The sequence below is a fragment of the Colletotrichum jinshuiense genome, chromosome 5, assembly GCF_051148585.1.
Source record: "Colletotrichum jinshuiense chromosome 5, complete sequence".
Classification (NCBI taxonomy): domain Eukaryota; kingdom Fungi; phylum Ascomycota; class Sordariomycetes; order Glomerellales; family Glomerellaceae; genus Colletotrichum; species Colletotrichum jinshuiense.
This window is the reverse complement of record NC_139312.1, coordinates 1,026,470-1,054,017: the sequence shown is the minus strand read 5'-3', so window position 1 is coordinate 1,054,017 and position 27,548 is coordinate 1,026,470. Positions and strand designations below refer to the sequence as shown.

At 47.5% G+C, this 27,548-nt stretch overlaps 6 protein-coding genes across 6 annotated transcripts; 3 read left to right on the top strand and 3 right to left on the bottom strand.

Annotated features, from left to right (window-relative positions):
- Positions 1-815: 815 nt before the first annotated feature.
- Positions 816-2,228, top strand: EsH8_V_000288 (metal-dependent hydrolase family protein; the record flags this gene model as incomplete). The annotated part of the gene is made up of 1 exon (XM_083272804.1): positions 816-2,228. One exon carries the CDS (start codon positions 816-818, stop codon positions 2,226-2,228), a length of 1,413 nt encoding a protein of 470 aa, XP_083125519.1.
- A 225-nt stretch (positions 2,229-2,453) lies between these two features.
- On the bottom strand, positions 2,454-3,766 carry EsH8_V_000287 (uncharacterized protein; the record flags this gene model as incomplete). Its single annotated transcript, XM_083272803.1, has 4 exons — positions 2,454-2,820; positions 2,888-3,264; positions 3,356-3,475; positions 3,557-3,766. 4 exons carry the CDS (start codon positions 3,764-3,766, stop codon positions 2,454-2,456), a joined length of 1,074 nt encoding a protein of 357 aa, XP_083125518.1.
- A 2,696-nt stretch (positions 3,767-6,462) lies between these two features.
- On the bottom strand, positions 6,463-9,462 carry EsH8_V_000286 (uncharacterized protein; the record flags this gene model as incomplete). Its single annotated transcript, XM_083272802.1, has 5 exons — positions 6,463-6,614; positions 6,674-7,517; positions 8,902-9,048; positions 9,111-9,358; positions 9,408-9,462. 5 exons carry the CDS (start codon positions 9,460-9,462, stop codon positions 6,463-6,465), a joined length of 1,446 nt encoding a protein of 481 aa, XP_083125517.1.
- Positions 9,463-10,732: 1,270 nt separating this feature from the next.
- On the top strand, positions 10,733-12,120 carry EsH8_V_000285 (NAD(P)-dependent alcohol dehydrogenase; the record flags this gene model as incomplete). The annotated part of the gene is made up of 2 exons (XM_083272801.1): positions 10,733-11,015; positions 11,081-12,120. 2 exons carry the CDS (start codon positions 10,733-10,735, stop codon positions 12,118-12,120), a joined length of 1,323 nt encoding a protein of 440 aa, XP_083125516.1.
- Positions 12,121-15,896: 3,776 nt separating this feature from the next.
- EsH8_V_000284 (FAD-binding oxidoreductase) lies at positions 15,897-18,191 on the bottom strand (the record flags this gene model as incomplete). Its single annotated transcript, XM_083272800.1, has 2 exons — positions 15,897-17,235; positions 18,169-18,191. 2 exons carry the CDS (start codon positions 18,189-18,191, stop codon positions 15,897-15,899), a joined length of 1,362 nt encoding a protein of 453 aa, XP_083125515.1.
- A 5,937-nt stretch (positions 18,192-24,128) lies between these two features.
- EsH8_V_000283 (uncharacterized protein) lies at positions 24,129-26,438 on the top strand (the record flags this gene model as incomplete). Its single annotated transcript, XM_083272799.1, has 8 exons — positions 24,129-24,769; positions 24,828-24,918; positions 25,161-25,267; positions 25,357-25,472; positions 25,523-25,557; positions 25,723-26,016; positions 26,074-26,200; positions 26,260-26,438. 8 exons carry the CDS (start codon positions 24,129-24,131, stop codon positions 26,436-26,438), a joined length of 1,590 nt encoding a protein of 529 aa, XP_083125514.1.
- Between the last annotated feature and the right edge of the window lie 1,110 nt (positions 26,439-27,548).

Below are 27,548 nucleotides of genomic sequence, written 5' to 3'. Positions count from 1 at the left end.
CGGTTGTGCCCACAAAAGTGCTGCACTATTCGTGTTTGGCCAATGACGGCAATCAAACAATCATTGCTGTGGGGTACTTAGGTAGCTGATTGCGCTGAGCTTCCATACAACACTATCACTGGATGATCACATCCACTAATCCCCGATAGTCTAGTGGTGAGGATATCTGCTTGTCATGAAAAATCGTGCTCGCAGGGGACCGGGGTTCAATTCCCCGTCGAGGAGATTCTTTTTTCTTTTTCTTTCTCTCTCTGAAAAAACTTGGCTTACGAGTGGTAGTTAATCTACCCTGCTCAATAAGTGTACGATTTTATTTTATATCGAGTCAGCTTTTGATTATTGTCTCTCGTATTGAAAAGTTTCTATCATTATCAACCCTACTGTGTATATCTGGATTCTCTTATCTGATTGACTTCTTGCTTCTCCCCTTGTGTTCTACACCTAGCAAGAATGGTGATCTCAGAGTAATGTGATCGCCGACTAATTGAAGCACCTTGCGGTTTTGGCAGTCGGCAAAACAGTAAGAATTTGTTTGCATTTCCTTCTGAGGCGTGATGCAGTAATAAAGGTGACATGACCTTATTAGGAAGGTGAATCCTCGCGCACTGATCGCCGTTGTTGTCAGGGTGTCTACATCCTCCGTGGCCGACTCCGCACCGGCGAACAGCGGATTGACGCTTATCGGCCGGATTTATCTTGGTTCCCCTCCCCGACCAACCAACTCCGAACAACCTCTCCTTCATCATAGCTCATCTTTGCTCTGGGCGCACTGAATCTTTGCGGCCTACCAGGCATCTACTAGTTCAATTGATACCATGACAGTCCGCAAAGCTCCCGTATTCCCCGCCGCCGCCACAGCTCTCCCGCAGCATGCTTCGCCGCGGCGAGGGGCAGATCCCGCGGGTGCGATTCCGGAGAAGCTTATCAAGCCGTGGAAACTTCCCCGTCAAAACACATACATTTTTATCAACGCCAATGTTGTAGACACCGCCAACGGTGCTATCATCGAAAACACAACGGTCAAGATATCGAATGGCATAGTCGAAAGCGTTGGTGGGAGCTCGGCGAACCATCTAGGCGACGCCATCGTCGTCGATTTACAAGGCAAATATCTTTCCCCTGGCCTCATTGACTGCCATGTCCACGTCAGCTCAGTTCCTGGGGAGGCTGGGCTCAATGGCGGCTTCAACATGGATGCCACGGTCTCTCACTTGCGGCAATCATTTGTGTGTGGTCGCATTCTGAGCAAAGGATTCACCACGGTTCGTGACACCGGGGGCGCTACTCTGGCGCTTCGTGAGGCCATTCAAGATGATGTCTTCCCTGGTCCACGCTTGTTCATCGCCAACCAGGCGCTGTCTCAGACCGGGGGCCATGGCGATAGAAGGGGCGCCCATGATCATTCGGAACTATGCTGTGGAGGCACTGCAGGACTTTCGAAGGTTGTCGACGGTGTACCCGAGTGCATAAGGGCAGCAAGAGAGCAACTCAGAACGGGGGCAGACTTTATTAAGATCATGGTCGGCGGAGGTGTAGCGTCCCCCACTGATAGGATTGAGAACACGCAGTTTACCGCGGATGAGATCAAAGCCATCAGCGAGGTCGCCAGAAGCTACGGCACCTGGGTCACGGCCCACGCCTACACGCCACGAGCGATTCGCCACGCGGTTGAAAACGGTGTCACTGGTATCGAGCACGGCAACTTCATCGACAAGGAGACGGCAGAGTTTATGGCCGAGAACGACGTTTGGTTGACTCCCACGCTCGTTACCTACGACGCCATGGGATCCAGCAAATATGCTGGATTTTTGCCGCCTGAGAACCAGCAAAAGAATCAAGAGGTCTTGGAAAAGGGGCTTCAGTCGCTAAAAATTGCTGCCGAAGCTGGGGTCAACATTTGCCATGGGTCGGATTTGCTCGGGCCATTGCAAGCTGAGCAAAGTAGAGAGTTTGGAATTCGCCAGCAGGCGCTCAGCAACAAGCAGGTACTGCAGTCTGCGACGGTCAACGCCGCCAGGATGCTTCGGCAGGATGAATTTCTGGGCCAAGTGAAAGAGAAATTCGCAGCCGACTTGCTGATTCTCAACCAGAATCCGCTGGAAGACGTTTCGATTTTGGACGAGCCCGAGAAGAATGTTTTGGCAGTGATTAAAGATGGGAGAGTTTACACCAGCCGGTGGAGCAGGCTGCCGGAGGACGTGACTGAACCGTCTACACTGATCGAGTAAACCAAATATATTCTGTTCCTACTCAGGAACTTCTTGATTGAGCTGATATGGATACATCTAAAGGTCGAATGATATCTTAATGTTGAAGTAGCTTCATTCATATCCTTGTCAGGACAAAGTTGATGTTGTCTCTCTTGGTCTAACGGGCGCTTGGGTACGCCATCTTCCAACAAGAAAATCAGAAACTGTGACATGGAATAATAATCTAATTTCTATATTTGTGTGCTAATAACTATCTCGAGCACTACTGCCTCTACTGACCTTACTTGGCATCGATGGCATAGAGAGTTTTTGCTCGTGGTCTTGTAACTGCACCTGAGACGAATTCTCCACGAGAACGAATCCATCGCTTTCCCTACCACTTCTCCCCATACGGTCCGAGTTTCCATTAGATGTGTAGTATCTAGCAGTGCCCTTGGTTGAGTACTGGGAACGGCCCAGTAGAGGTCGGAGGAATGGTATGCAGGCAAGCGTGATGCCGACGCCGGGCTCAAGAGCACTGAAGATTAGAGCGTTTGGGATGTTGAAAGTTACGTCGTAGTACTTAAGATTTGCAAGGTAGTACAATCGTAGAACTGATACGATGCACGTACTGTTGGTGCAAAGCAACGGTTAGCTTCGGTCGATAAACGTCTATGTGGACAAAGCGTAGGACTCACAAAATTCCCAACGAGAAAGTCACAATGAGAGCTACTTTCTTATATGTCTCGAGACGCAGTCGCCATAGGTGGGAAACGGGCATGATGAGAACGGCCACATCAGTAATCATGTTCAAAACACCCATAGTCCCATCAGCCGCCGGTTGGTTGCCACAGTTCCGGTTTTTAAGGTCGAGCAGCCAATTGTCTGAAAGGGGGCGGCAGATGAAGAAGGCCACCAGAACGGTCACCACAGTCCACATCATAGTAAAGCCAGCCAACAATCTTGCAGACAAAATCATTATACGTGTTGTAAATATCTTCGCGTAAAGAAGGAGGATGGCGATTTTGCAAAGACTAAGACTGATTGCCCAGAGAACTTGTTGCGCAACGAGAACCTGGAGTTCAGGAGTGAACGAGTTAGCCTCCAAGGGTACAAAGAGAGGAGTGTCCGCGTTATTCCCATCGCGACATATGTGTTGCACGAACCTTGAGGAATTTGATGATAGGTCCGAAGCCAAACTTGGGTACAATCTCGGCGTTGTGGAAACCAACACCGCACTGTATCACGCTGACTATCGAGACGGCCTGGAGAGCGTTTGAGAATATCTGAGGGGCAAATAATGGGTTAGCATACGTGTCGTTTATGGTCAAAACGACCTTTTTGGAAAATAAGGTATGGGAACATACACATGCTGCTATGATACAGTAGTCGCTAGCATCCGTAGATCTATGCGCCAAACGTCTCGCGACAAGGCGCAAGCCGACCATGAGTGTTGGCACGATGATAAAAACGATAGACACCGCCACAACAGATATTTGACTCTGCCTCTCCAGCGGGAAAATAATGACTCCGTCCGCCATCGTGGGCTTCGTCGATGGTGGTGGCGAGGCCGCCATTTTTGCCGTCCCTGTGTTCGTGATGGAATGATGACAACCCCAGTCATCCACGATGTGGATTTCGCGGGAGGTGGTAAGACGAGTTTCGAAGCCCTTGGGGAAAGGGAGCAAGACGCTCCATTTTGAACTTGCGAGGTTCCAAAAGTCGTAGACTGACAACTTTCTTTTTCATGGAAACCCTCAGGCCACCTAATCGCCCGAGGTGGTGGTTTTATTTGCTTTTTCTGTGCCCACAGACTGTTCACCAGGGAGCGTGCAGACGCTGTGCGGAGGGAACAGGGGCAAGGCAGCCCAGCACAACTTCCAGAAGGGGAATGGGAAGAAGCTTGTGACGCACGAATATTCAAAAATTCCGGTGCCAAGACCTGAGTTGGGAAGCTAAAGGTGTGACGGCTCACCTAAGTCATGCTTTAGTCGAATGTGAAAAAGCGGATGCCATTGATACACGGCGTAATACAAGAACGGTTTCCTGGAAGAGAATTTACTCATATGACAACAAATTTTTACCTTTTGATTTGCTAACATCTTCAAGATTTCCCTTGTGCGATGTAACTGGAGTCTTTTCACAAGGGTACTCATCTTGGCCTGCCTGAAGATGCTGCTGTACAACGCGGTTTTGGGATCCACACTGGGGACAAAAATGTTTGCCGAACCTGGCCTTGTCCACGAGGGGATCCAACTCGGTGCATCCAGCATGGGTTCAGCATCCAGCATGGGTTCACGAGTAGAGGTGGCGAGCCCTCGCTGGCCAGACGTAGGGGTAAACCGACAGGGGTTGTCTTTTCGGCTTACCGGGCATTGTGCTTTCTTTTTTGAACTCTTTTCTTTTTCACACACGTTCCCCGTTTCGACGTTCGTGCATGTTCCACGCCAATCACAGTCGCCATTGATCGTCTTCGTTCAAGGCTTTGCATGTCTAGGCCAATGTCTAGATCAGCCGTTTGAACACATTCCAAGCTTTACCCCTCAGCCAGCCCCTCCTGCGGACTTGCCTCGAACTAAACAACGTGGACAAGTGTGGATAGCTTCCCCGCTGCATGTCACTACCCGTTCAGCCCCTGCCTCCGTTAAATCCTGCGTGACACACCATCCAGAAGGGGTTTGTTGTCCGGGCACTGGTCAACTTAAAACCGACGTCTTGATCAAAAGAGGAAGAGGCAGCATTAGCCATGACAGAATTTTCACGCCAGTGTCCGTCAGCAACCCTTTCAGTAGCGCGCGGCATGGCGGTAAAGCTAGGTTATGCACGACACGACGGGAGGCAGAAGCCGGCCCGGCGGCCTAAGGTTTAGGTGTAGGTGGTGTGGATCGAGATAACAATGTGGTCATTTATCCACTTTGGACCGCCAACAGGCCACTTTCGGTTACTTTCGAGTCCCCAGCTTGCCCACAGAAAACATAGGTGGCTGGTCTGTAAGCGATAATCGAAAATACGGCTAGATACCTCACTGTCTTGTTTTCGACGCCAGCAAAAGGGTGCGCTCGGTGACGGTGCTTCTATCCTGAAAATCGGCGCCATCTCGATCGTAAAAGCCTTTGTTCTACCATTCCCGAGTGCCATTGCGGCGAGCTGCCCAAGTTGATTCATTTCCAGTTCAGTGACCACATTTCATTTCAGTTTCATTTTAATAAAAGTTTCAGGTCAAGGATCAATCAGATAATGTTATTCATGCTTAATGCTATTGGAAAAATGTTGACCATAGTTTGAAGCAATGTATATTATTCCGTAGGAGACGAGAAGTTGAGAGGTTGGCTTTGAGACATGCCCTGGCTGAGATGGACAGGTCTTGTGTGGTAGCAACGTACTCGCCAAGCATGATGAATCAAACGGAAGTTGCCCTCGTCTAACAACTGGAATGGTACCTGACTAACTCTGATAAGTGTTGATTTATGTGAGAGCTGCAGTATGACTGTCGGGTGTGTGGGTTGCAGGCAAAGTGAATGGCCATTGGGCAGTGAACAAACAGTGCAGCCAAAGATAAGTGCAATGTCTTGGTCTCGCTGAGATAAGACTCTTTCATCATGCGCTATCTACACCTTGCATTGTAACCAACATAAATTGTGACGCAAACATTGGTTGCAGCCGGAGGTGGCTTCTTGTGCGACGATGACCTGAGAATTACATATGTACATGAGGAACACCGTTCCATTCTAGTCAGATGAATCAGATCTTTAGGAACAGAGCTTAAACATATCACACTGCAGTAGCGGACAATTAGAAGGCTTTCCAAAACAAAGCTAGCTTGAGTGAAGCAAAATGGCTAACATAGTCTTCATAAGTCGAAATGTGACCAGTGATTCAGGCATCACATTGTTGATGCTGGTTTTGGAACGAAAAGGGCCGTTCAGACAGTCAAAGTTTCAAATTGGTCCCTTTCACCTATTCTTTGGTACAATGGGCATTGCTCTCTTGCCACTTCGCGTTATGCGCATGGCGAAATATTATGCACTGATTGAAGGGGTTTATATAACGGTCAGGGACACACGAGAAATAATGCTGTCCCCAATATTAATATAAGCATTCTTTATCTGAGCTCTGGTCTTCCAATATGGTGTTTTATAAGTTAAACGTCATGAACAGAACTCGAGCTACTTCTTGCCAGTTCAACTGCTTTCCTTGCCGCCTCCCCGAAATCAGCCTCCGTGTGTAATCCCAGATTTGCTTCTTCGAGCTGTGTCCCCACGTAAGCAAGCTTTCAGGTACCCCTAAAAGGAGCGCCACTTACAATCTTCAGGCCCAGTTCCGAATTTGTGCCCTGGAGCCGGACAACCATTGGTACCTTCAACGGACCCAGCTCTTTCGCTGCCCCAATAATGGATTCTGCTATCATATCGCCTCTAGTAATTCCTGTCATAGGTCGAGTCAGTGATGAAGACGTCTTGTTTGACATCCTTGATTCAACGTACCGCCATAAATATTGACAAGGATCGTCTTTACCCTGTCATCTCTCAAGATAATCTCGAAGGCCTTCACCATAGTTTCCTTCGTGGCTTGGCCACCGGCATCGAGGAAATTGGCGCTTGCACCCCCGTGAAGGGCAATTGCATCATTCGTAGCCATCGCAAGCCCAGCACCATTCACCACATTGCCAATGTTACCGTCCATCCGGACATACACCAAACCATATTTCTCGGCCTCCAGCTCCTCGGGTATTTCATGCTCAGGGTTCCGGTTTGCAAACAGATCCTTTTGTCTCTTCCCAGCTGCATCATCGAAAGTGAATTTGGAGTTCAAGCAAGTCAGCGTTCCATCTGACGATCTTGCAAGTGGGTTGATCTCGAGTAGTATGGCATCTTTGGTGGTAAAGATTCCGTACAAGCGGCCAAGAATATTCTGTAGGCTTTCTGTTTCTTTTTTCGAGGCCCCTAAAAAGTTTGAGATCTTATGGACGATATCCGGCGTGATACCTTCCGTTAAACTAAAGCTGAAGCTGCGAAGTTGCTCGGGATGCTGCTTCGCTATAGTCTCAATATCCACTCCGCCGCTCTTAGATACGACGATGGCCGGGCAGTATTGCTCACGGTCAAACGTCATGGAAATGTACCATTCGTCATCGTGATTGATCTTTTCGGCAATATAAACCTTGCCGACAAGAAGCCCTTCGCCTTGAGTCTTCTTCGTTTGCAAGCGATGGCCGAGCATCTTCTTGGCAACCTCCCCTGCTGTCCTAGCATCACCCACTACTTTGACACCGCCTTTAAAGCCATTGTCGAACGTGCCCTTTGTTCGGCCGCCTCCTAATATTTGCGACTTTATGACACAGTTTCCGTCTGCAGTTGTCAACTATGACTCCTTAAGTTTGATAGAACGATGCCATACTGAGCTCTTTGGAGATTGCTTCCGCTTCAGCCGGCGATTCGGCGAGCTTTCCACGGGGGGTCGGGATCCCAAACTTGGCCCGTAACGTCAGTTGGCACATTATGGCGATAATTTTCACAGAAACTAACCTCTCTTAATATGCTATGTGACTGATACTCATACAAGGTGAGTTGTCTTTTCTGCTGCCGGAAAACGAGCTGGGTCATAGGTCAGCGTTGTGGTAAAACGACGAATTAGCAGTACTCGCTTTGGCGTCGCTCATCCAAAACTTCGTTATTAGACTTCGAGATGCCATTGCCAATACGAATCAAACTTAGGCAAACGCGGCGAGACAGTTGATGTGGTGCGTTTTGGTACGACAGCTAGGTAAATGCGTATAATAGTGCTGCATGCAAGTCGCATTGTGTACCTATGGTGAGTGTATAGCCGATACCGACGACATAAGCCCACGTACGTCATCGATAGCCGATCTCTGGAAGCGCGGGGTGGTGGGAGGGGGTTCGGTTATATCGGCTATCAAGACAACTTCTTACGCTTTACCACATAACCGAAACCATCAAAGCCGAAGTCTAGTTCAGTGCACACAGCCTCCGTTATTTGGTGGCATGAATCAAACCCACTATTTAATTGTGCTATCAGCCTTTTCAACGGTATGCTTCATTTAATCATATCATATCGCCACCACTATACGGTTTTTGTTGCCAGTCGCCAAAGACGCCGAAGCGTTTGTACGTAATGAGTGAGGACAATAAAACAAACTCTGTTAGTTTCAACTCATTTGGAGCTTCAGGCATGATAAATTCCTAGATACACCATAAACATGAACGAATAGCACCATCCAGGGTAACCCAATAGCCTTTTTATAGACGTTGTACACCCTACATCCGATTAGATGGCCCTACCACCATCGACTTCTAAATTAATGCCAGTGATGAATTTGCTTTCATCTGAAGCTAAGAAAAGACAAGCATCTGCCACATCGGTAGCCTCACACAACCGCTTCAATGGGACATTTTCAATGAATTTCATCCTATTCTCAGGCGTGTCGGGCTGGCCGGCAAATGACTCAAACCTATGGCAGTATTAACAGACAAATGACAGCTTGATGAAAGTGTCGACTTACAGCCCGGTGCCGCTTAAGAGAGGGCACACAGAGTTCACACGAATCTGGTGCGCACCATATTCAGCCGCGAGTCCCTTGGTTGCCTGTAGCTTGATTAGCGGATATTGTGTGGGCATGTTATTGGAAATGGCTCACCGTGCACACAGCCCCCTTTGAAGCATTATACCAGACAAGCCCTGGCCTCGGACGTACTGCCCCAATCGAGGCGATGTTTAGCATGACGCCTCCTTCACCTTGTTTGATGACCCGAGGCATGAAAGCTGCAGTGCCTAAGAATATTCCCTTGACGTTGACGTTGAAAACCCTGTCAAACTCGCTCTCCGTTACCTCCAAGGTCGGCTGTAAGAACTTTTAGCCCGTGTCGTTTCCATGCTCTTAATAAGAAAGATGTAAGTTCAAACCTTGTTCTTGTAGGTTGTGCCGGCGTTGTTGACTAGGCAGTCGACTCGCCCGTACTTCGACTGCGTTGCGTCCATCAGCCGTTCCCAGTCCTCCGCGCTGGTGGCATCTGCTTTGAAGTATGTGATTGATTCTGGAATATCCTGTGCTACTCTCATCCCGTCGTTCTCGTTGATATCTGTGATAACGACTTTGGCACCCTCATGCGCGAACCTCCTGGCAATTCCCTCGCCAAACCCATGACCTCCACCTGTCAATTGTCAGTATAACGCCATTGATTCAAGTATGGATGCGCCAACCTGTGATGATGGCAACCTTTCCGTTCAACCTCGATCCTGATTTAATCTCACTCATATCGGTTAGATTCGGTGTTGGTGATGGTTCCTGACTTCAATACGACTTCGCCGCAGGTGGTTCGTCTTGAATTTCTAGACAACGACGACCTGTGTCATAACCTGGGCCCCTCTTTTAAATAACCATCCAGGTCGTACGCCACTTTCTTTCTTAGGCTATTGCCGAGATCATTGCATCATACAGAGGAGGGGGAATGCGGGGGATACACCCGGGGAACGAATTCCATCTGGCGTCACGGCACGGTCCGGCTACCCGCCTCATGTCTCGGTAACCCCTCCTCTTATACATTTCCCACCAATCAAGCCGCCGGTTCTCTTCAAACATTTCAAGAGGGAACTCCGAGTCTTTAGATTATATGTATAAGTTCAGTGTTGCAAATAAGAGTTGGACCTTGGTGAAGTATTCCTATCTGGGTTGGCTCATTACACCTACGCTGGTGCGTTATACTAATCGCTTCGAATTTCCTGCATTAAACACGGGTGACTTTTGCCGGATCGAACCTATGGTCCTTTATGAGACACAATAAAACCTCCTTTTTGAATAAAAAGGTAAAAACTTTAAAAAAGGATAGTTTCGGAAAGACATTTGCTCTCCCCATGAATCGATGGGAACCTTATATGATTTGAGCATTCCCAAGGTAGGCATTTGGACAGCATAGCAGGTTTAGTCAATGTAGCAAATCTATCACTCAGGACTCTGAAATATGTCCCTCAATTATCTAGTTCCGATATAATTGCATGGCTCAATTCCGAGATTCGGGTTCCGAGCGGAATATCGTACGAGGAGGCATCGCTGGCCATTCCGGTACACTAATGTCTTAGAAATGTCTTGCACTGCCTCGCCTAAGTCGTCGACCCAGCTTTTCGTCCGATCATCCGTTTGGCTTTCTATGTCCACCTGCCAGATTTATCATGCTGTTAGCTTTACCATCCACCTACAACGTAGTAATTTGGCTGCATACCCCGCATCACGCAGCAGCGTGGGCGTCTCCTACCCCAGGGTTACCCTGTCTGCAACTCCCGAATCTAACATCCGTCACCAAACGCCCAGCGGGGTGCTGTCCAACAACCATGTGCCGAAGATGTCACTAGTATTAGGTTTCTGGGTTGTATCAGAGTCTACGATTATCCTGCATCTTAATGCGGACTTGTTTTTCCCGCACAGTTCTTCGAGGCACATTTAAACATCAGTTCGGCGGCACGTTGATACCTGAAAACTTCCAATCACTCATATCATCATTCCTTGACTATCTTTTGATCTAACAGGAAATATGGCTACCATTCCATCATCACCAGGAACTATCTTTGGCAGCAACGCTTCTTTTTCGCATGAACTGAAGTCGGCGACTGAGCATGTTGAAAACGTCAAACATGTAGATTGCAAGGCCACTGCCGGCCAGACGACATCTGGAGGAGGCCCCCACTCCCTCACGAATATCGAGACAGTGGCCTACGTTGTAGAAAAAGTTAAAGCCGACTTCAGTTTGGTTCCAGTTATTCTTGATGAGATCCGACCAGATGAAGTGCTCGTGGAGATGAAATATAGCGGGATTTGTAGGTCAAGTTCAACGGTGCATCCATAATTTCTTTCTGCCCGACAACTCACATTACCGCTTTAGGCCACACAGATATCGTTGTGCAGCAAGGCCTCCTTCCACTTATTGATTTTCCTGCCATACTTGGTCATGAAGGTGCCGGCATCGTCCGTGCTATTGGCAGTAGTGTCAGTATCAAAGACTTGGGGATCGGCGACGCCGTCCTCCTCTCTTTCAACAGCTGTGGCTCATGCAAAACCTGCAAGAGTGGTCACTCAGCCCTGTGCCTAGACTCTTCGCTGATCAACATCAACTCGGTGCGCACTACCGATCGTAGCACGCCGGCACGGCTTGCTTCTGACGGCCGCTCTGTTCGGAGTCAATTCTTTGGTCAATCGTCTTTCTCCAAAATGTCTGTCGTCAGCGAAAAGTGCATCGTCAGGTGTCCACCAGCAGCGGTCGACCACATGGATGTGTATGCCCCGCTTGGATGCGGACTCCAGACCGGTGCCGGGACGGTCTTGAACGTCATCAAGCCGGGAAAGGAAGACTCGATTGTCATTTTCGGGCTCGGAAGTGTGGGATTAGCAGCCTTGATGGCAGCACGCTACCTCGAAACCGGCCAGATCATCGCCGTCGATATCGTCCCGGAACGCTTGGAGTTAGCCAAGGAACTCGGAGCCACTGTGACGATAAACTCCAGAGACAGCCACAATGTGGTTCAAGATATCAAGGATGCCACAGATGGAGGTCCTACATTTGCTGTGGACTGCACCGGAATTTTAAAGGTCATTGAAGATATGATTGCATGCGTCGGTCATATGGGTACCGCTGTCCAAGTTGGGGTGCCGCCCGCAGGTGCCCAGATCAACATCGACCCGCAAGCGTTTCTTTTTGGCAATAAAAGATATATTGGAGTGATTGAGGGGGATTCATACTCTCCCGAATTCATTCCTCGACTGATCTCCATGCACCAAGATGGAAATTTTCCTATCGACAAGCTTTACAAGCTTTACCCGGCGTCAGAGCTTAAGCAGGCGATGCAAGATATGGCATCGGGCAAGGTATGTTTATTCTTACTTGAAAGCGACTCCTCTTTCTACTGTAATACTGACTACATCTAAAAGGTTATCAAGCCTGTAATTCAGTGGAGTTAGGCTATGTTTGTTATAGGTTATGGACAGGGTTAGGTTGGGATGGCTAAATATGCAGAGGAAGACAGCTTAGAAGTAGATTGGGCGACCGTTCCATATAGTATTCTTATCGACATGGCAATTCCTCTGACTTCATCTTCACTTGTTCGCCTAAGATTATCTGTAACATTTCAAATTTGATCATCAGACGCAATAACGACGTTGTGGTTGCCGATCCTGCCTAACGCATAGCAGTTGTTGTCGTGATGGTCGACCTCTCTAGGTCCGTCGTGTTTCTAATTCAAGACGACTAGCTAACGGGCATCTTCATAACTGATGGGTGCATCTGCGCTGCGTTGGCTCTCGACATTGGCCTGGGTATCAGGCACACCATCTGTAAGCTCACCGGTTTCGAAAATACGAGTTGACAAATGTTAGCCTTTTCACAGGTATAAAGAAATTTACTTCGGCATACACTACTAATATGTTTCACACCCTATATACGTAGGTAGCTGATAATGTGGATTTACGTTATTAGGTTATTAGCACTACATACAGTTCTATTCTAGCTCTTGTAAAGCAGTTCGTTTATTTTTTTTCTTCTATGTTTCTTCGAAGTCAAGGACTTGGACCGGAACATCACTTGGACCATTACGTTCTTCAATATGGCTCTGATGATTGTAACATTTCGTGTCCTCATTTGCCAATGTGCGTCATTCCAGGCAACATCGAAGGGAGAGGTAGGTACCTTGTAATCGCATTAACAAGTTCGCTTTTACTGCCACTGTGAGAAGTTTGACCATTCTCACCAATATCATAACTATTGGTCTTTTATTCTATGTATTCTTTTGCCCTAATGTGAACAAGGAAAAGAAAATTGCTTAAAATCCCGAGACCCGAGACGATGGAATTATTAAAGCAAGTGCTGCTTCGGCTGCGGAAGCCATTGGCGATCCACTTACCTGTTAGGGGTGGACACTATCGGGCCGCATTGCTTTCTCGGTTGCCGACGGCGGCGGCGTTTAGTAGAAAATGCCGGCAGAAACCCCTGGCAAAAAGCTAACACTCGAAAATTCGATCTTCTCGTCGCATCCAGAGGTGGTGAAGTAAGAATAAGCAAAGCTTACTTGCATTAAATTTCACTGAGATCTTGATCCACAGGTCATTCGAGCCGCGAAAGATTTCCTTTGCCAGTCTCTTGAATAGCGATAAGATCTTGGGGACGTTAGTTGGTAGCCTGCCTCTCATGTAGCTCAACGGTGTAATTGTGAAGTTAGCATTCAGATACGGTTACTCGATGCGCGAATCAAAACGTATCACGGGCATCTAAAGAACGTTGAAATCTACTACTGGCCTAGAATTCTTTGCGGCACTTCTCTGTAAGTGCGGAGGTAGTATCGAGCATGACCATGACTTCTCTTGACGAACAGTATTTGTTCTGCCAGCGAAAATGTGAAGTTGTTAAAATTCCGAAAGAACCCCCCCCCCCCCCCCCAATACAGCTGGAACAGAAGCTGCAAGGCAATCATGACAAAATTAACGAAGTGAAGAGGAGCTGAAGCTTTGCAGCCGAAGATTGTCTGTATTGGGAGACATTCTGGCATAAAAAAACTTGAAGTTTACAGAAATCGCCATGCTTCTCAGAGGATGGCAGGGCTTTTCGCCTTTTATGATTTTGAGGATGCGTCCCCAAAGATATTTTCAATCATCTTTGGGATGGCCCACATTGATTCTGCTTGACATACATATGGTGCCTCCTCAGTCTTAGTGAATGGGACCCAAAGGTATCGGGCCAAAGTCCCAATACGCGTGTAAGGCGAAACTAGTAACGGGTAAAACCTGGCTCAGCCACGATGAAGAAGACAAACGCTAACGTACCCATGACTCAGCTATTACGTCGGACAATTGATATTAATTGCGGCCTAGCCCCTCCTCCACTACATTTCCGCGTGTTGCTTTACGTCCTTGAGCCCTATGTACTCATAACACACGTATTCGTGTACCATTTGCTTTCAACCTTCACAGAACCCCGAGTCCATCAACCAATGTCGAAACAGCAACGAGAGCAGCTCTCCGGCCGTCGATCCCACCGAAAGTCAAGAAACGGTTGCAACGTATGCAAAAAAAGACATATCAAATGCGATGAAACTCAACCGGAATGTCGGAACTGCGTTATGGGCGAACGACTATGCTCGTATCTCACGCCGGGCTCTAATCCTAGCAGCTTGCACCCAAGCACAGCCTACACCGCATCTACTCCTAGCAGCGTCGCCAGCGACAACGTGTTGGTTGTCCCCACGGACACAGCGGAAGGCTTACTGTGCCCCGGACCGACCTTTACGGCGATCCACATGGCCTTCCTTCACTATGCCGAGTCAAACATGTCTGAATACATGTCTCTACAAGGGAGAGTGCAGCCTATGATTGATACTGCTATGGAACACGCCCATACAGCGCCATACCTTCTGGATCAACTTCTTGCGCTCTCCGCACTTCACTTTTCCACCAAAGACGTAGCCCAGGCATCTTCATTCCGTCACCAAGCCACTGAGCTGCAAACACGCGCTTTGGGCCTATTCAACCAAGCCAAAAGCCACATATCCGAAAGCACATATTTGCCAACTTTTCTCTTCGCCTCACTTCTGGGCATCCACGTTCTCCATGAAACACTTCAACGGCGCCAGGACACGCTCTCAGAGTTCATTGATGATTTCGTCAGCTACTTGCGTCTCCATCGGGGGGTACGGGCCATCACCGAAAAGTACTGGCAACGCATTATGGAGTCCAACCTCAAACCTCTCATGTACATCGCAGTCGTGTCTGAAAAGACGGAATCACAAACACCAGGAAAGGAGACAAATGAATTAAGAGAATTTCTTGAGTCATCCTCGACCTTAGCTACCGCCACTGAAGGTTGCCTTTCGGCACTCAGCCGGATTCAGTGGGTATTGGACATAACAAAGCAAGAGCCATCCAGATTTGATGTCGGTACTCACGCGGTCATGGCATGGCCGCTGGTCATATCGGAAGAGTATATTGAAGCCTTGCATCAACATAGACCGGAAGCTCTTGTGATTTTAGCGTTCTATGCGGCCATCTTACATCGATATCGACATTACTGGGTATTTGGCCATTCAGGTTCGTTCTTGATTCATCTTGTAGCCAAAACAGTTGGCTCATTCTGGCAGGATGCTTTAGCTTGGCCATTACAAATTCTTTCAGAAGGTTAAATATTCATTACCATTACACCACCGCTAGTATCATGTTCCCGTGCGCATTTTTGTTGAAGCAGGCCCCTATCTTTAAAAAGTTCCTGTAAAGTCTTATGCTATTAATGTATGAGCCACCAACATACTGGTTACATCTCTATATTCCCCCTTCTCTCCTCGAAGCACACCGCACCATCCAAACCCCCAAACTGAATAAAGGAAATTACATCCAACCAGAGGTCTCTCCAAACCTTTCCCATCAAAAAAACGGCGCATTGCCGAGTTATCGTACATTAACTGCACGTGCACTTTTTTTGGTATCACATGATCCCCGTGCGGGTGGCAATTCAAGCGCAAACAACGAAAGGTCAAAACTGGTACTGTATTCTGGTGTGCATATGTGTAGAAGAGAAAAGCAGGTAGGTTGGCAGTAGCAGCAGTAGTGAAGATATCGCTGTTGGCAGCCCGGAGGTTGGATCTCCGGGTTCCGCGGCTGGCTGCTCCCCGTATTCTGGCTGGGTAATCCAACAGTAATTGTATTGGGCTCCCAGATCCCGACTAGTGTCGGCACAATTTGCCAGTATTCAGGCTGTACTCCCACAGATGACTGCCAACACCGGAGAGAACATACATGCTCGCGAAAGGATCGTATTTATCCTTTATCTGAAGCAAGCGATCGTAATTGCCCCCGTAGAAATCTTCCTGAAAGTTGCTGTTGAAAGGGTTGGCTTCGTTAATGTAGGAGCCGGACCCAGGGGCCCACTGACGCCAAACAACTTCCTTGTTCTCTTCAGTCCAGGCCGCAGCGGAAGCCAATGCATCTTGAGGAGCAGAATCCGTGGTGTTGATGAAAGCTCCGGCGCTGATAAGATGAATGTAAGCGTTCCGCCAAGCAGGGTTAACTGCGCCGCGCATATCTGGTTGAGCTTGTGCTGGTCCCAAACCGCCTTGCAAGCCAAAGATTAAGGAAGATGGATTTCCTTTAACCTGAGACTTTGAAATGTTTTGTAGGTGGGTCCGAAGTGTTTGCAATGGAATCTCTGTCAGTTCTTTGCGACCAAGCAAACGACTGGAAATCAGACTGATCTGTCCCACTGGTTCCGGAGATTTGTTGAGGTCGTCAAAAAAGGAAAGATATGTTGAGAAAACTGTTGGCTTCGAGATGACTACCGACAGTGTGCGGTTTGTGTCAGATGCAATCATCTTCCTTTTTACAGGTTCTAGAGCGGAAATGAGGGCATCCGCTGTGGTGTTGTAGCCAAATAAAGTGAATGATGACTCTATACCTTGACTGAGAGCATCAGAGGACCCCTCAAAAGCTTTCGTCGTCACTGCGTTGCCGAATCCTGCTATACCCATATCCATGAGATCTGGGAGAGAGCTTGAAAGTGTGGCCATGGCGTCCCAAGATGCAGATATCGCTGCTTTTGTGTTATCTCCAGCCATGGACATGGAGAGAGTGGTTTGAACAACATTCTGAGGGATAGGATATGTGCGCAGAACGTATTCTGTGACAACACCATAGGAACCCGGTCCGCCGCCTCGGATCGCCCACAGTAAATCTTGGTTCTGTGCCTCGTTAACCACTAGGACATCTCCGTTTGGTGTCACAATTGTGGCTTGGAGAACCTGATCAGCAGCCAAACCGTAATGGCTCGACAAGGGACCGTGGCCGCCGCCTCCGATGAAACCACCAAGACCGACTGTGCTGACCTGGCCGCTAACTAGCGTTCTTCCAACTGTGGAAGCAGCTTTGAGGACACTACCCCAATTGATGCCGCTTCCAAGAATTGCAACATTCTCTATCCTGTTGCCTAATGGACGTGGCCACTCAGCATCCAACTTGATGGTTCGAAATTGATAGGTCCAGATCGATAGCGAGTAAGCGCCGCTAGATCTGCTAGTGAGTTAGCGGGACACATGATTATGCTGAAGTGAACGGAGTTATGTCTACTGACCTTCCATTTAAATCATGCCCAGTTCCTTTCGCAATCACACGAATATTGCTTTCGCCGGCCCATTTCATGGCTATTGCCACCTGACGCTCAGTTGTGGCATTGAGAATGAACTCAGGTAATCCTCCAAGCTGGCATCCTTGGTTTTTGTAACCATAATCGCTGGGCGGAACACATGAGCTGTTAGCCCAATAAGGATAGTCGATTGACTCGGGAAAGCGCGCGTGGAAAGCCGAAGAAGACCAGCTTTTATCCACCTCGTCACAGGACAAGGTCGAATAAAAAGGGTTGTTTTCGTAGCAAGACGACGCAACAGGCTGGGACTTGAGCAAAGCACCACCCAAGGATTGGTTGAAAGCGTTCCAATCCTCAGCGCTAGGCCAGGTTGAATCGAAAGGAGTGACTTTGCAGGCCACCCCTGCCGAGACATGGCCAAATAGAAGTGAGGCCGCAACCGAGAATATTGCGAGCATGGTATTGGATTTGTGTTTCGATGTATTGGAGTTAACTGGATTTCCATAGGGACGAAGGAGGACCGCTACGTATTATATAACGGTCTTCTATTCAGTGTACTTGAACCCGAGGATGAAGAAGAGCAAATAGAACCAACTTTTGGCCTGCGCCACTCATGGATGCCTGAATTGGCCTGATACACGGATGCGAATGGTGGAGGAGCCGATTATCGACAAAGGTATTGGCAAGTGTGTTCGCTCCCCACAGCAAATTTCCGCAGCTGCTATAACTTGTATGCAGAACAGTGAGTGCCATTTCTCCGTTGTTTTCCCTTCAAATACTTAACGCGTATTGCATTTTAGATCATCGGAGGCTATCACCGGACCTTACTGTGACATTGCCCCTACTTATAGATAGAACACCGCTCCACTTGGCGGGCAGACATTGTTGCTTAGCAGGCTGTTGACATAATAAGTCTATAAGCTTAGCAAGTCTGCATTTTATTCGGCACCTTCTATGCACAAGGATGCAGTTTAATTACAATTGTTGCATATGGTTTATTCACTGCTACCGTTTTCTATCTATTTTATTCGCAGATTCCACTCAAATTCTAGGTTTTATAAAAGCCACGCAAGTCGGATGCCCTTTTTCATAGGACAACGTGGAAGTTAAGTGCAGCGCAGTAGTAGTCATGTGAACTAGTTGAAAGTCGATTTCTGGTAGTCACAAGCAAGAGCTGAGTAAAATCTACGACATACTCATTTCGTAAATTGAATCGAATACCAAACAAGATGAAGAGAACGCCAAAGACGGCATTGATGTTGTGGCTGCGTTCATTCAACAAATTCTATGAGAGTGCCAACAGCGTAGAAAGCTGGCCATAGGAGGATGAGCATGCTCTGTGCGACGTATGGTATCAGATCCCAATCTGTGGTCTGTTTGGCCGAATAATCTCTCGAGGCATATACTAAAGTTTCAACTTTAGGCCATATATGTTATTAGTGGCGATTTTAAAAAGACGTGAAAGTTCACCTTCAAAACTTACAGAGGCAGCCCACAAAGAAAGGGATGAAATACCAAGTCTGCGTCCTTACCCACAGCTGAAAATGACGTGCTGGAAGCGTAACAAAGTATGCAGCAAAATAATTGCAGCAGCAAAAGATGATTCATAGTAATAAGCTTGAAGCCGGAATCGTCTTTAGTCACCAGAGCCAAGGACATCGTGCCAGGGGTAGGTACAGAAACAGTGGGAACCGTGGAGTAATTGTAAGTGTGTAAGGGATGACAAGTGACGATTTGAAGCGAGTTGCAATAAAACTATGTATTGCCTTTTAACAAATGTTGGTTTTCTCTTCTTATTTTGGTTCTCTTTTTCTGCTGTTTTCTATTCATATTTGTGCGTTTAGGATGGTGATAGCGATATAATACCTATGTCGAAAGCCTGTGTGAGATGTGCAATGGAGGGATTCCCGCGTATTAGTGGGGATGCATCCAAGCGCTGCGCGCGTGTAAGGCGCCACCACGGCCATAGCCTGACCAGACATGGAGGATACGCCGTCAGTGATCACTTGTGCTGCTTGATACAGGATAGCGTGATTTTCTTTTCGATCAATAAAACATGTATGGGGACTTCTTTCCTCTCGTGGTTAGAGATGTCCAGGTTGCATAACCTTTACCGTAGCCCATGCAAGACACAGTAGCCCATGCAAGACACAATTTTTTTTTTCTTGTATTCAGTTTCTCTATGATCCGCACGCTGAGCATAAATTGCAACATGAAATTTATAGTTTTTAGCCAATCCCATAGAACTATCTATATAGATGTTTGGATATTGCAAGCGTTATAGGTGCCTGATAATATGGACACTAAACCACGAAAAACCTTCGGGCACAGAAACCATTTACCACTACAAGAGGAAAAAGGAAGAAAAGCCTAGTGGAAGAAGAAGGATGCAGACGAACGCCGCAGCTTTCATTAAGTGTTCATGCACCCTTCAAGGATACTAGACCTCCCACTTTGCCATATACCAGCTGAGATTTTGGACCGTCCAGGAGCTTGTGCTTTGACCGTTTTTGGCAATACGGATACTCTTCTGAGCCTCGATGCATGCTCTTTCGACGGAGTCAAGCAGACCGGCAGGCCCAGAACTGTAAACCCATGCGTGATTGTTCGAAGATGCAGCCGGTTGCTGACCGAGAGTAAGAGCTCTTCGGAGGTATTCGTTGGCGTCCACCCTTCCACTTTCTGAACTGACATGTGCGATAGCCGTAAGGTTCAGCATGGAGCCAGCACTCTCCTCGAGGTCTGTCCATTCCTTAATCATTGTAGCTTCTCTATGCCGCACCGTCCAGACGAGAGTGAACGAAGTATTCCCGGGCCGTTTCTCTAGCCACCAGCGCGCGAGACTGCAAGCACCGGTGATACCAGTTCCTCCTACAATACAGACAATATGAGACGCTGTTTCGAATCCATTGTCACCGACACCGTAAGGTCCCTCGATTCGAATATGTATGTTCTTAATACTCAAGGGATCGGAGACTAGCGATGCTAGCTTCCAGGTCCATTCTTTGCTGAGTCTCTTCTGAGATTTTCCAGTCGTTGGCTGTAATAGGAAACCGGGACCAGACTGAATGGAACTTGGAATCGCTGCAGTGAAGGCGTGGTTCTGAAATTTGCTGATAGACGGTATTTGGATGTAGTAGTAAAGAAGTGGCCGACAATTCGATCTGCTTTTCTCTTCCATGGAAATGCTACTATTGTAAGAGCCTCCATTCGTGCTCAGTGGGGGCAATGTTATCCTGAGCCACTCATTGCCTGCATTTTCCAGAATCGCTCTTTTTTGGGACAGAATTCCACCAGCTTCTCCAGCAAACAACCGACATGCCCAATCTGCAAACCACAGAAGTAGGCCGGGCAAAAGAAGGTAAAAGTCGGTGCTGGCGTGGATGCTGGCGGCAATGAAGATGACCGAACCAAAGAGAACGTGGTTGTAGTAGAAGAAATTGTAGTGGTTTCTACGAATCCAGGGAATCGACGTGATTATAATGATCCAGACAGGCAGAAGCGCAGAAATTCCGGTGTATGTGGTCATAGTGAACCACTCACTTCGCTGCTTGCTCTCTGAGAGGGTTATCGCCGGGTTGCCTGTTGCGAATGCTTCTTCTTTCGCTACATCCCCTTCGCTGCTGGTATCGGCCGCATACATCTATCACAAGTCAGGCTAATTAGTCTTACAACTGTTTGTAACGATATAATCACTTACGATATAAGTGACACCATGAGCAGTTGCTGCCACTAAATAAAGATATGCGACCATCTTGTGTACAAACAACAGGGTACTATGATGCAGCGAGAGCCCTCTTTCAACCAGGTTATTTCTTGACACAGGAATAACCAAGAGCCCCATCAAGATGTCAGCATAGTGGCCGGTGACGCCGGTGATAGTGAGTTTGATCTTGGCACTGATCCAATCAAGAGGGTCCGCTCGAAGACCCCAAAAGTGTTGTTGCGCTGGCAGCCAGAAAGTAGTTGTCGAAGCGGTAACACCAACTATCCAGGTACAAGCCATCAAACCACCAAATGTGACTCGTTTGCCCACAAGTGGTATTCTGCACAGGTGCTGGCCGCTCAGTGCTCGGGCCCAAGGAAAGTATGCTCGGAGAAGGAGGAAGCAGCCTAGTCCTATGACAAGGGCGTAGTAAATGATGATATGAAGCCTCGTTTCAAAGTCGAAGTAGTCTTCGGAACAAAATGTAGCATAGCATGGCGCAAAAGTGAGCACTATTGCTGCTGCTGCTGATACGGCGAACGTGAGAAACAGCGCCACGATGCATAATAATTGTTTCATAGCGGAAACCCCTTGATAGTTGTGGATAAATGACTTATTGACGAACGGAAAGAGTTGGGGATAGAAAGAATCAAGACAGAGCGAGTTTGGTTTGCTTCATTCGTCTTTGTGAGCGATACCTCAAGTATTTAAACTATATGAAAACCAGACATTGTGTATACACTTGTCAGCCCATGAAACTCTCATTGATGAGGTACGGCTTGGCATTCGTCTGCGCCGCAGTCGATGATGAAGTCGGGAAACCCATAGCAAGGCGCTCCTGTCATTTTACCAATGCCAAGATAATAAGCCAAGTGTGAATATCTTAATAGCGACTTTGTGGCCCGTCGGAAGTTGACGCTAAAGACCGACGGAGTTTCTAAGCGAGATCCACGGTCCAGCGGGCAGATCCGCTAACAACAGACAAAGACCTTATTCATTCTAATTTGAGGTTCAAACTCGAGTTTTCTTTTCACATCATGTCATTCATTCCTTTGTATCTAGCCTTTCAGTTATTAAACAATTTGGAGTCAGTCACTTGGTGTGTACCGCATGGTAGTGTGGTGAGAAAGTTTAACTAGTTGCCGATATAATTAAAACTTGAGAGACTATAAATTTTTGCGTCGGTCAATAGCCTTTCAGATGGTCTTGGTCTTTTCAGGCGGCGGTAGGTTAGATGGCTTGTCATCTACCCCTAAATAATTCAGCTTCGCAATTGCCATATTCGTCTTCTCCTCCATATAATCGCCCAAGATCCATAGTCGTTTTAGTTGCTTGCCATAATTGCCAATGTGGTCCGTGGCTTTGGTTTGGAGGATAGGCGCCGTCTGGTTTGGAAAAATCCAACTCTTTTCGTTCTCAGGGTCATGACGCAGAGATGCGGCTAGAAATATTGATTTGATAACATCCTGGCTGCTGAAGTCTCCCACAATCTCGTCCCACCGCTGCGCGGCGAGCTCACTAGCTTTGGTGACTGACTGAGAGTCATGTGCAGCCTCCCATATTGGACAGCGGTAACGCAAGCCCCATTCCTCCTGATCTGGATCCACATCCCATCCGCGAAGAATGACGGATTTGCCACGAACATCCTTCAATTCGGGCCACTTTGTATCGGTATATATATTATCGTCGATTTTAAGTGACTTCTTCATTAACCTGTCGAAATGCTCTGACAAAGTGTCATTCTTGATCGAGTAGCATTCAGGCCATGGTTCTTCGGAGTTGTATTCGACGCTTGCAGATGAATAGCCGAGCAATACCAGGACAGTTTCCCTTGGGTTGGCCTCCAAAAATGTGTTGACTTGGTCTAGTACGTCATCCAGTTGCTTGTTGAGGCTCAAAGGTCCGTCCCTGAGCGCGTAACCTCCATCACAACGCAGGTCGAGCAGGCGAATGCCATTTTTCAGCTGAGCGGGAATGGTATCGTGATGACATTTATGCATGTCAATGATTCTCTTTTTCAACTTGGTGTCTTCAAGCTCTGGAGTAATGTCAAGGTCTGCGCCATCGTTAATCCAAGAGACTGAGGCACTGCTACACCGAGTGCCAGGCAATGTCAGGTCTTTCAAGTTCAGTTTGTCATCCAAACAGCTCATCCAAGAGGAAGCAGAAAATTTAGGTCTAGATAGTATTAGCTGATAAACATTTCTCATGGATAAACTTTTGGGGTTTCATACTTGGCACGGAAAACACAATGCCCATTCTCCCAATCAAAATCGCCTGTTGAGATCAGGTAGGACGTGTAACTGGCAACGTTTAGCGAACGGTTCATCCAGACTCAAACAAGACTGAGACTCACTTATTCTGGGTCATATTCTTGCGGGTGTATTTAAAAGTACCTTCCACTATGATATGGTATTCGTAGCGAGGGGCGCCCTTGGTGAAATTCATTATAAAGTTGCCACCTGCTTTCGCTTCGCTCTCATGATAAACCCATCGAGCCCCAGGCAGGAACTCGAAAGATCCTTCACAACACGAAATAACGACATGGTACTGTGGATATTTTTCCCTCAAAGCCTGGAAGCGAGCCTGAAGAGGATGTTTTGAGTTGACTCCCACGGCCATAATTGAATTGATGACAAAAGGTTCGTAGAAGTATGGTTGGAAGCACGAGCGTACCAAGCCCACCTCAGGTTCCATGCAAGATCATATAGATACAGAATGTTCTAGGTCGACCTCCTTTTGTCCCATATCCCACGGCACTAGTTCCGGGCTCAGGTGTAAGACATACGCATTCGTTCAGCTGAACTGAACCCGCCAAGACATGGGGCTTAACTTTTCCCGCGCCATGCGGCTGATAAAAACCATAAAGTGAGACAGGCTATCTTCAGGTCTCTTTCGATCGTTTTCAGTACTTCCCTGATTCACTCTGTTCATTAATTGTGTGACGAGAGCGAACGCATCTATTGAAGGGAGAAAAGGCCCAGGTAGTAAGTATTCTCAGATGCATACAAGCAGCTCATACCACTTCATTCTTTTCCCCACGTGCCGAGAGATTTTCAAGTCAATACTTCTCAATCTACTCTCATCACGACTAGAGTTCCAATGACCACAGCTATGGAAAGCTCACAGCTTACTCCGCCGCCCTCGGCAGACAACAAAACCTTTAACGATGTAACAACCCAGCAACCTGATATGAGAGCGTTGGTCACATTCCAACGAATTGACAACGTAGCCGCGGCGCCTAATAAGGGTACAATGAGTAGCGCAACTGCTGGTCCGACCTCTGGCAGCAAAATTGGCACTGTCAGCCTTGCCGTGTTGTATCAGAAGTGCGGCATCGGAGAAGATGTTCGTTTGAAAGACGTTTCCATGGCCACGGTCAAAGAGGGGATGATCAAAATCGGCCTGGCGAAAGAGTTTGATATTTGGAGCTCTCCCATCTCCAAGCTACTTGACTACGATCTCAACTTCATGGATTACTTGGATCATGTCTCAACCGTTTTAAAGGAACCCGAGTTGGATATGCGAGTCTTCTATGGCCTGAAGAAGGACCATGACCAACAGACAGTCCAAGAGGTGTATAAGTCTGGAAACTTTGTCATCAAGCTAGTTGAGGTCAGAAGTGGCAAGTCTCAGGGGGTTGGTTCCATTCGAGTCATGAAATCACTTCCCGATGGTGCAAGCAACGACATTCTCGATCCCGCAAGACTCCGGTCTCGAACACTAGGGGACTTTCGTGACAAAATCACTCCAATGTGAGCCTTGGAAAGTATGAAAAGCAGCGCTTTTAATCTTGACTAAAACATTTTCAAGGTCGCAACTCATGACAAAGCATCAATTCTGCCTACCCGACGAAACTCCGGTTCCAGACACAACTCTGTTCAAAGACTATGTCGACCTCCTTGTATGCTTTCTATCCATAAAACGGAAGTCAAATTTGCTAATTATGGCAGGAAGAGACTTGTCCTTACGAAAGTAACGTGCCTGCAATCAAACTCAGATTCAAAGAGACAAGCCCGTCGTTTGTTGGCGGAGAGAAGGCCAAGTCAGCCCTGGCTGCCTTGGGCGTCAACAATCAAATTCAGAAGGATGAGGTATTTTTGGTGATGAATAATCTTCTCTATCTATCTGCTAATCTAATCGAAGGTTCCAGCTGGTCTAGTTGGTCCGGCTTTGGGTCTTAATTTCGATAAACCCCAAGCCTCGCTGATCGCTCAGGAAATGTTGAAGGTTGAGATGTCACAGAACGCTAGGTAAGCAAGCTTGTCTTGGGATTGAATTATTCCTATTTCAATCTCGTACTACACGCAGTTTGAGCTCGTCTGACGTAGTTCTGTCAAAGTTCTCCGTCATCGCTTGATGAACTGCAATGGAGTCTCGTAATGAAGAACTGCCAAGTTATGCATGGTTGGTATTTTGACCACAACACTAACCAGATCAAAATGGCACCGAAGCCCGGTATGTAGAGAAGCATTTCTCTTGATTCTCTTCTGATATCGTGATTTTAGCTTTTGCTCTGCGAAAAGGCCTTAATATCCCTGGGGTAAGTCTGCAGTCTGTCTTCGAATTAATATTCTTTCCTTCAAACCGTGTACTCGCGGCCTCTGGGTTTGTTCTGACCAAACTCCCCGTCCCTTTTCTTTTTTTGCCCTTCATATTTTCAATTTTAAACTCTGTTATTGGTGAAGTTAGCTAATTCCCACACAAGAATCCAAATATAACACCTAATGGAGTGGATATCGCCTCTGGAATCAACGCTGCTGATGCAATTCCTAACTACGGTGTCACCGATAGTTCCAAAATCGATGTCATTATTGTCAAGAACGAAATTTCTCACTCCATGGTGCGGAATAGTTTTGAAAATTCGTCAGTCAACGGTAAAATCACAATGGGCTACTCCGGACTCGGCATTGGTGTGACTGCGGGGACGAATTCAGACACTCAGAGCGGGTCGTCGGCCGAGAAGGCGGCCTCAACTTACAACATGATTGGCAAGTATATGGTAAGTCACTCGCACAGTAACGGAATGAACGAGGAGCTTTTGCTGATCAGGCCTTAGTTGCCAAGAGTTACCCTTTTTCTTAACGCCGATGATCTTGTGCCGACGCCAGAGTTCATAGAGGATGTTGAGGAAATCAAGAAAACCAAAGATATGTTGAAAATCCGGAAGTTCCACAAAAAGTTTGGTAAGCGCCCTCACGTCCTCTTCTTCTGTAAAAGTTCATGCGTTTCTGACTAAGTGTAGGACAGTTCTTCTGCCACGAAGTCACCATTGGGGGCACGTTGATCTCATCGAAAACGTTGATGGGGGATGAAATATTCGAGCAAGAGAAGCGACGAGACAGCTTCAAACATTCTATCGGGCTCGCAATCTCTTCGGTGTGTTTCCCTTCTGGTGCGCAAGTCTTTGGTCAAATGAACTGAGATATCCGCTGGCAGCCGGTTGAGATTGGAGCAGACTCTAAAGAGGAAAGCACAGCAGCCAAGGACCATAACGTGAGCCGTGGCTTTAAAAACAGCAGTGATTGTGTTGTTTTCGAGGCCGTGGGTGGCAATACCATCCTCGCGTCAAAGTATGAGACCCCTTGCGCTTGAATTCAGGTTTGTAGACACTGACTGCATTATAGTCCACAACAGTGGTGCCCTACCGTAGGCAACCACCTCAACTGGAGAGTCATTGAGGTAATCTCCATATGCCATGGCAAAGCTGTATTTGTATCTAATTCATACCAGCGAGCGGATATGACAAACATCATCGAATCCATGGAGGCTTGCGGACATTTTAGCCTTGCGAACGCTGCGGAGTGGTTTTGTGGTGCAACTCAAGGCTCTACCTCGAAGTGCATCGACATTCCTAAATCTCTCAGCATCACTGCTCAAATTCGGTTCAAAACACAGACATCTGATGGCAGAGCTCAGTATCTCTTCCACGACATTCACAAACCTGTTGTCATCAAGACGAAGAGCGAAAGCCCTGTATTTCCACCAAGGTGAGATTTAATTATTCTTTTGTGATTTTTAACAGAGTATTCAATGGTACCTCTGACACTGGTCCTGTGAGCAGATTCCAAGGACCGCGATCTGCACCTTATGACCCATCAACATGGGGAGATCACGATGGTTTATGGTCTATTAACCCATATCTTGACGGCAAGGTAAATCATATTTAGTATTAATTGGTATCATTATGCTAATAAGGGGCGACGATAAACAGTATAGCACACTTGGACACCTGGTGGATGGCTCCCCGGTAACCATCCGTACGAGGTATGGACCACAAATTCCATGGTTTCTCTCCATGCTTCGCACGTCCACCGGTCTTTCCGTACCCTGCATAACAACTTCGGGGCAAACTGTGTGGAGGATCCGCGAAATAACGCGACCCGCCAAAGGTGGTCTCGAACCCAGTCCTACCTACAAGGCGCTCAAACACGACAGCTTATTATGCTTGACTTTCGAGTTCGCAGACAACCCTCGCGGTTACCGGGATTTCAAGGGCGACGAACGCGGCTTCAGAAATTGCGAATTCCCGCC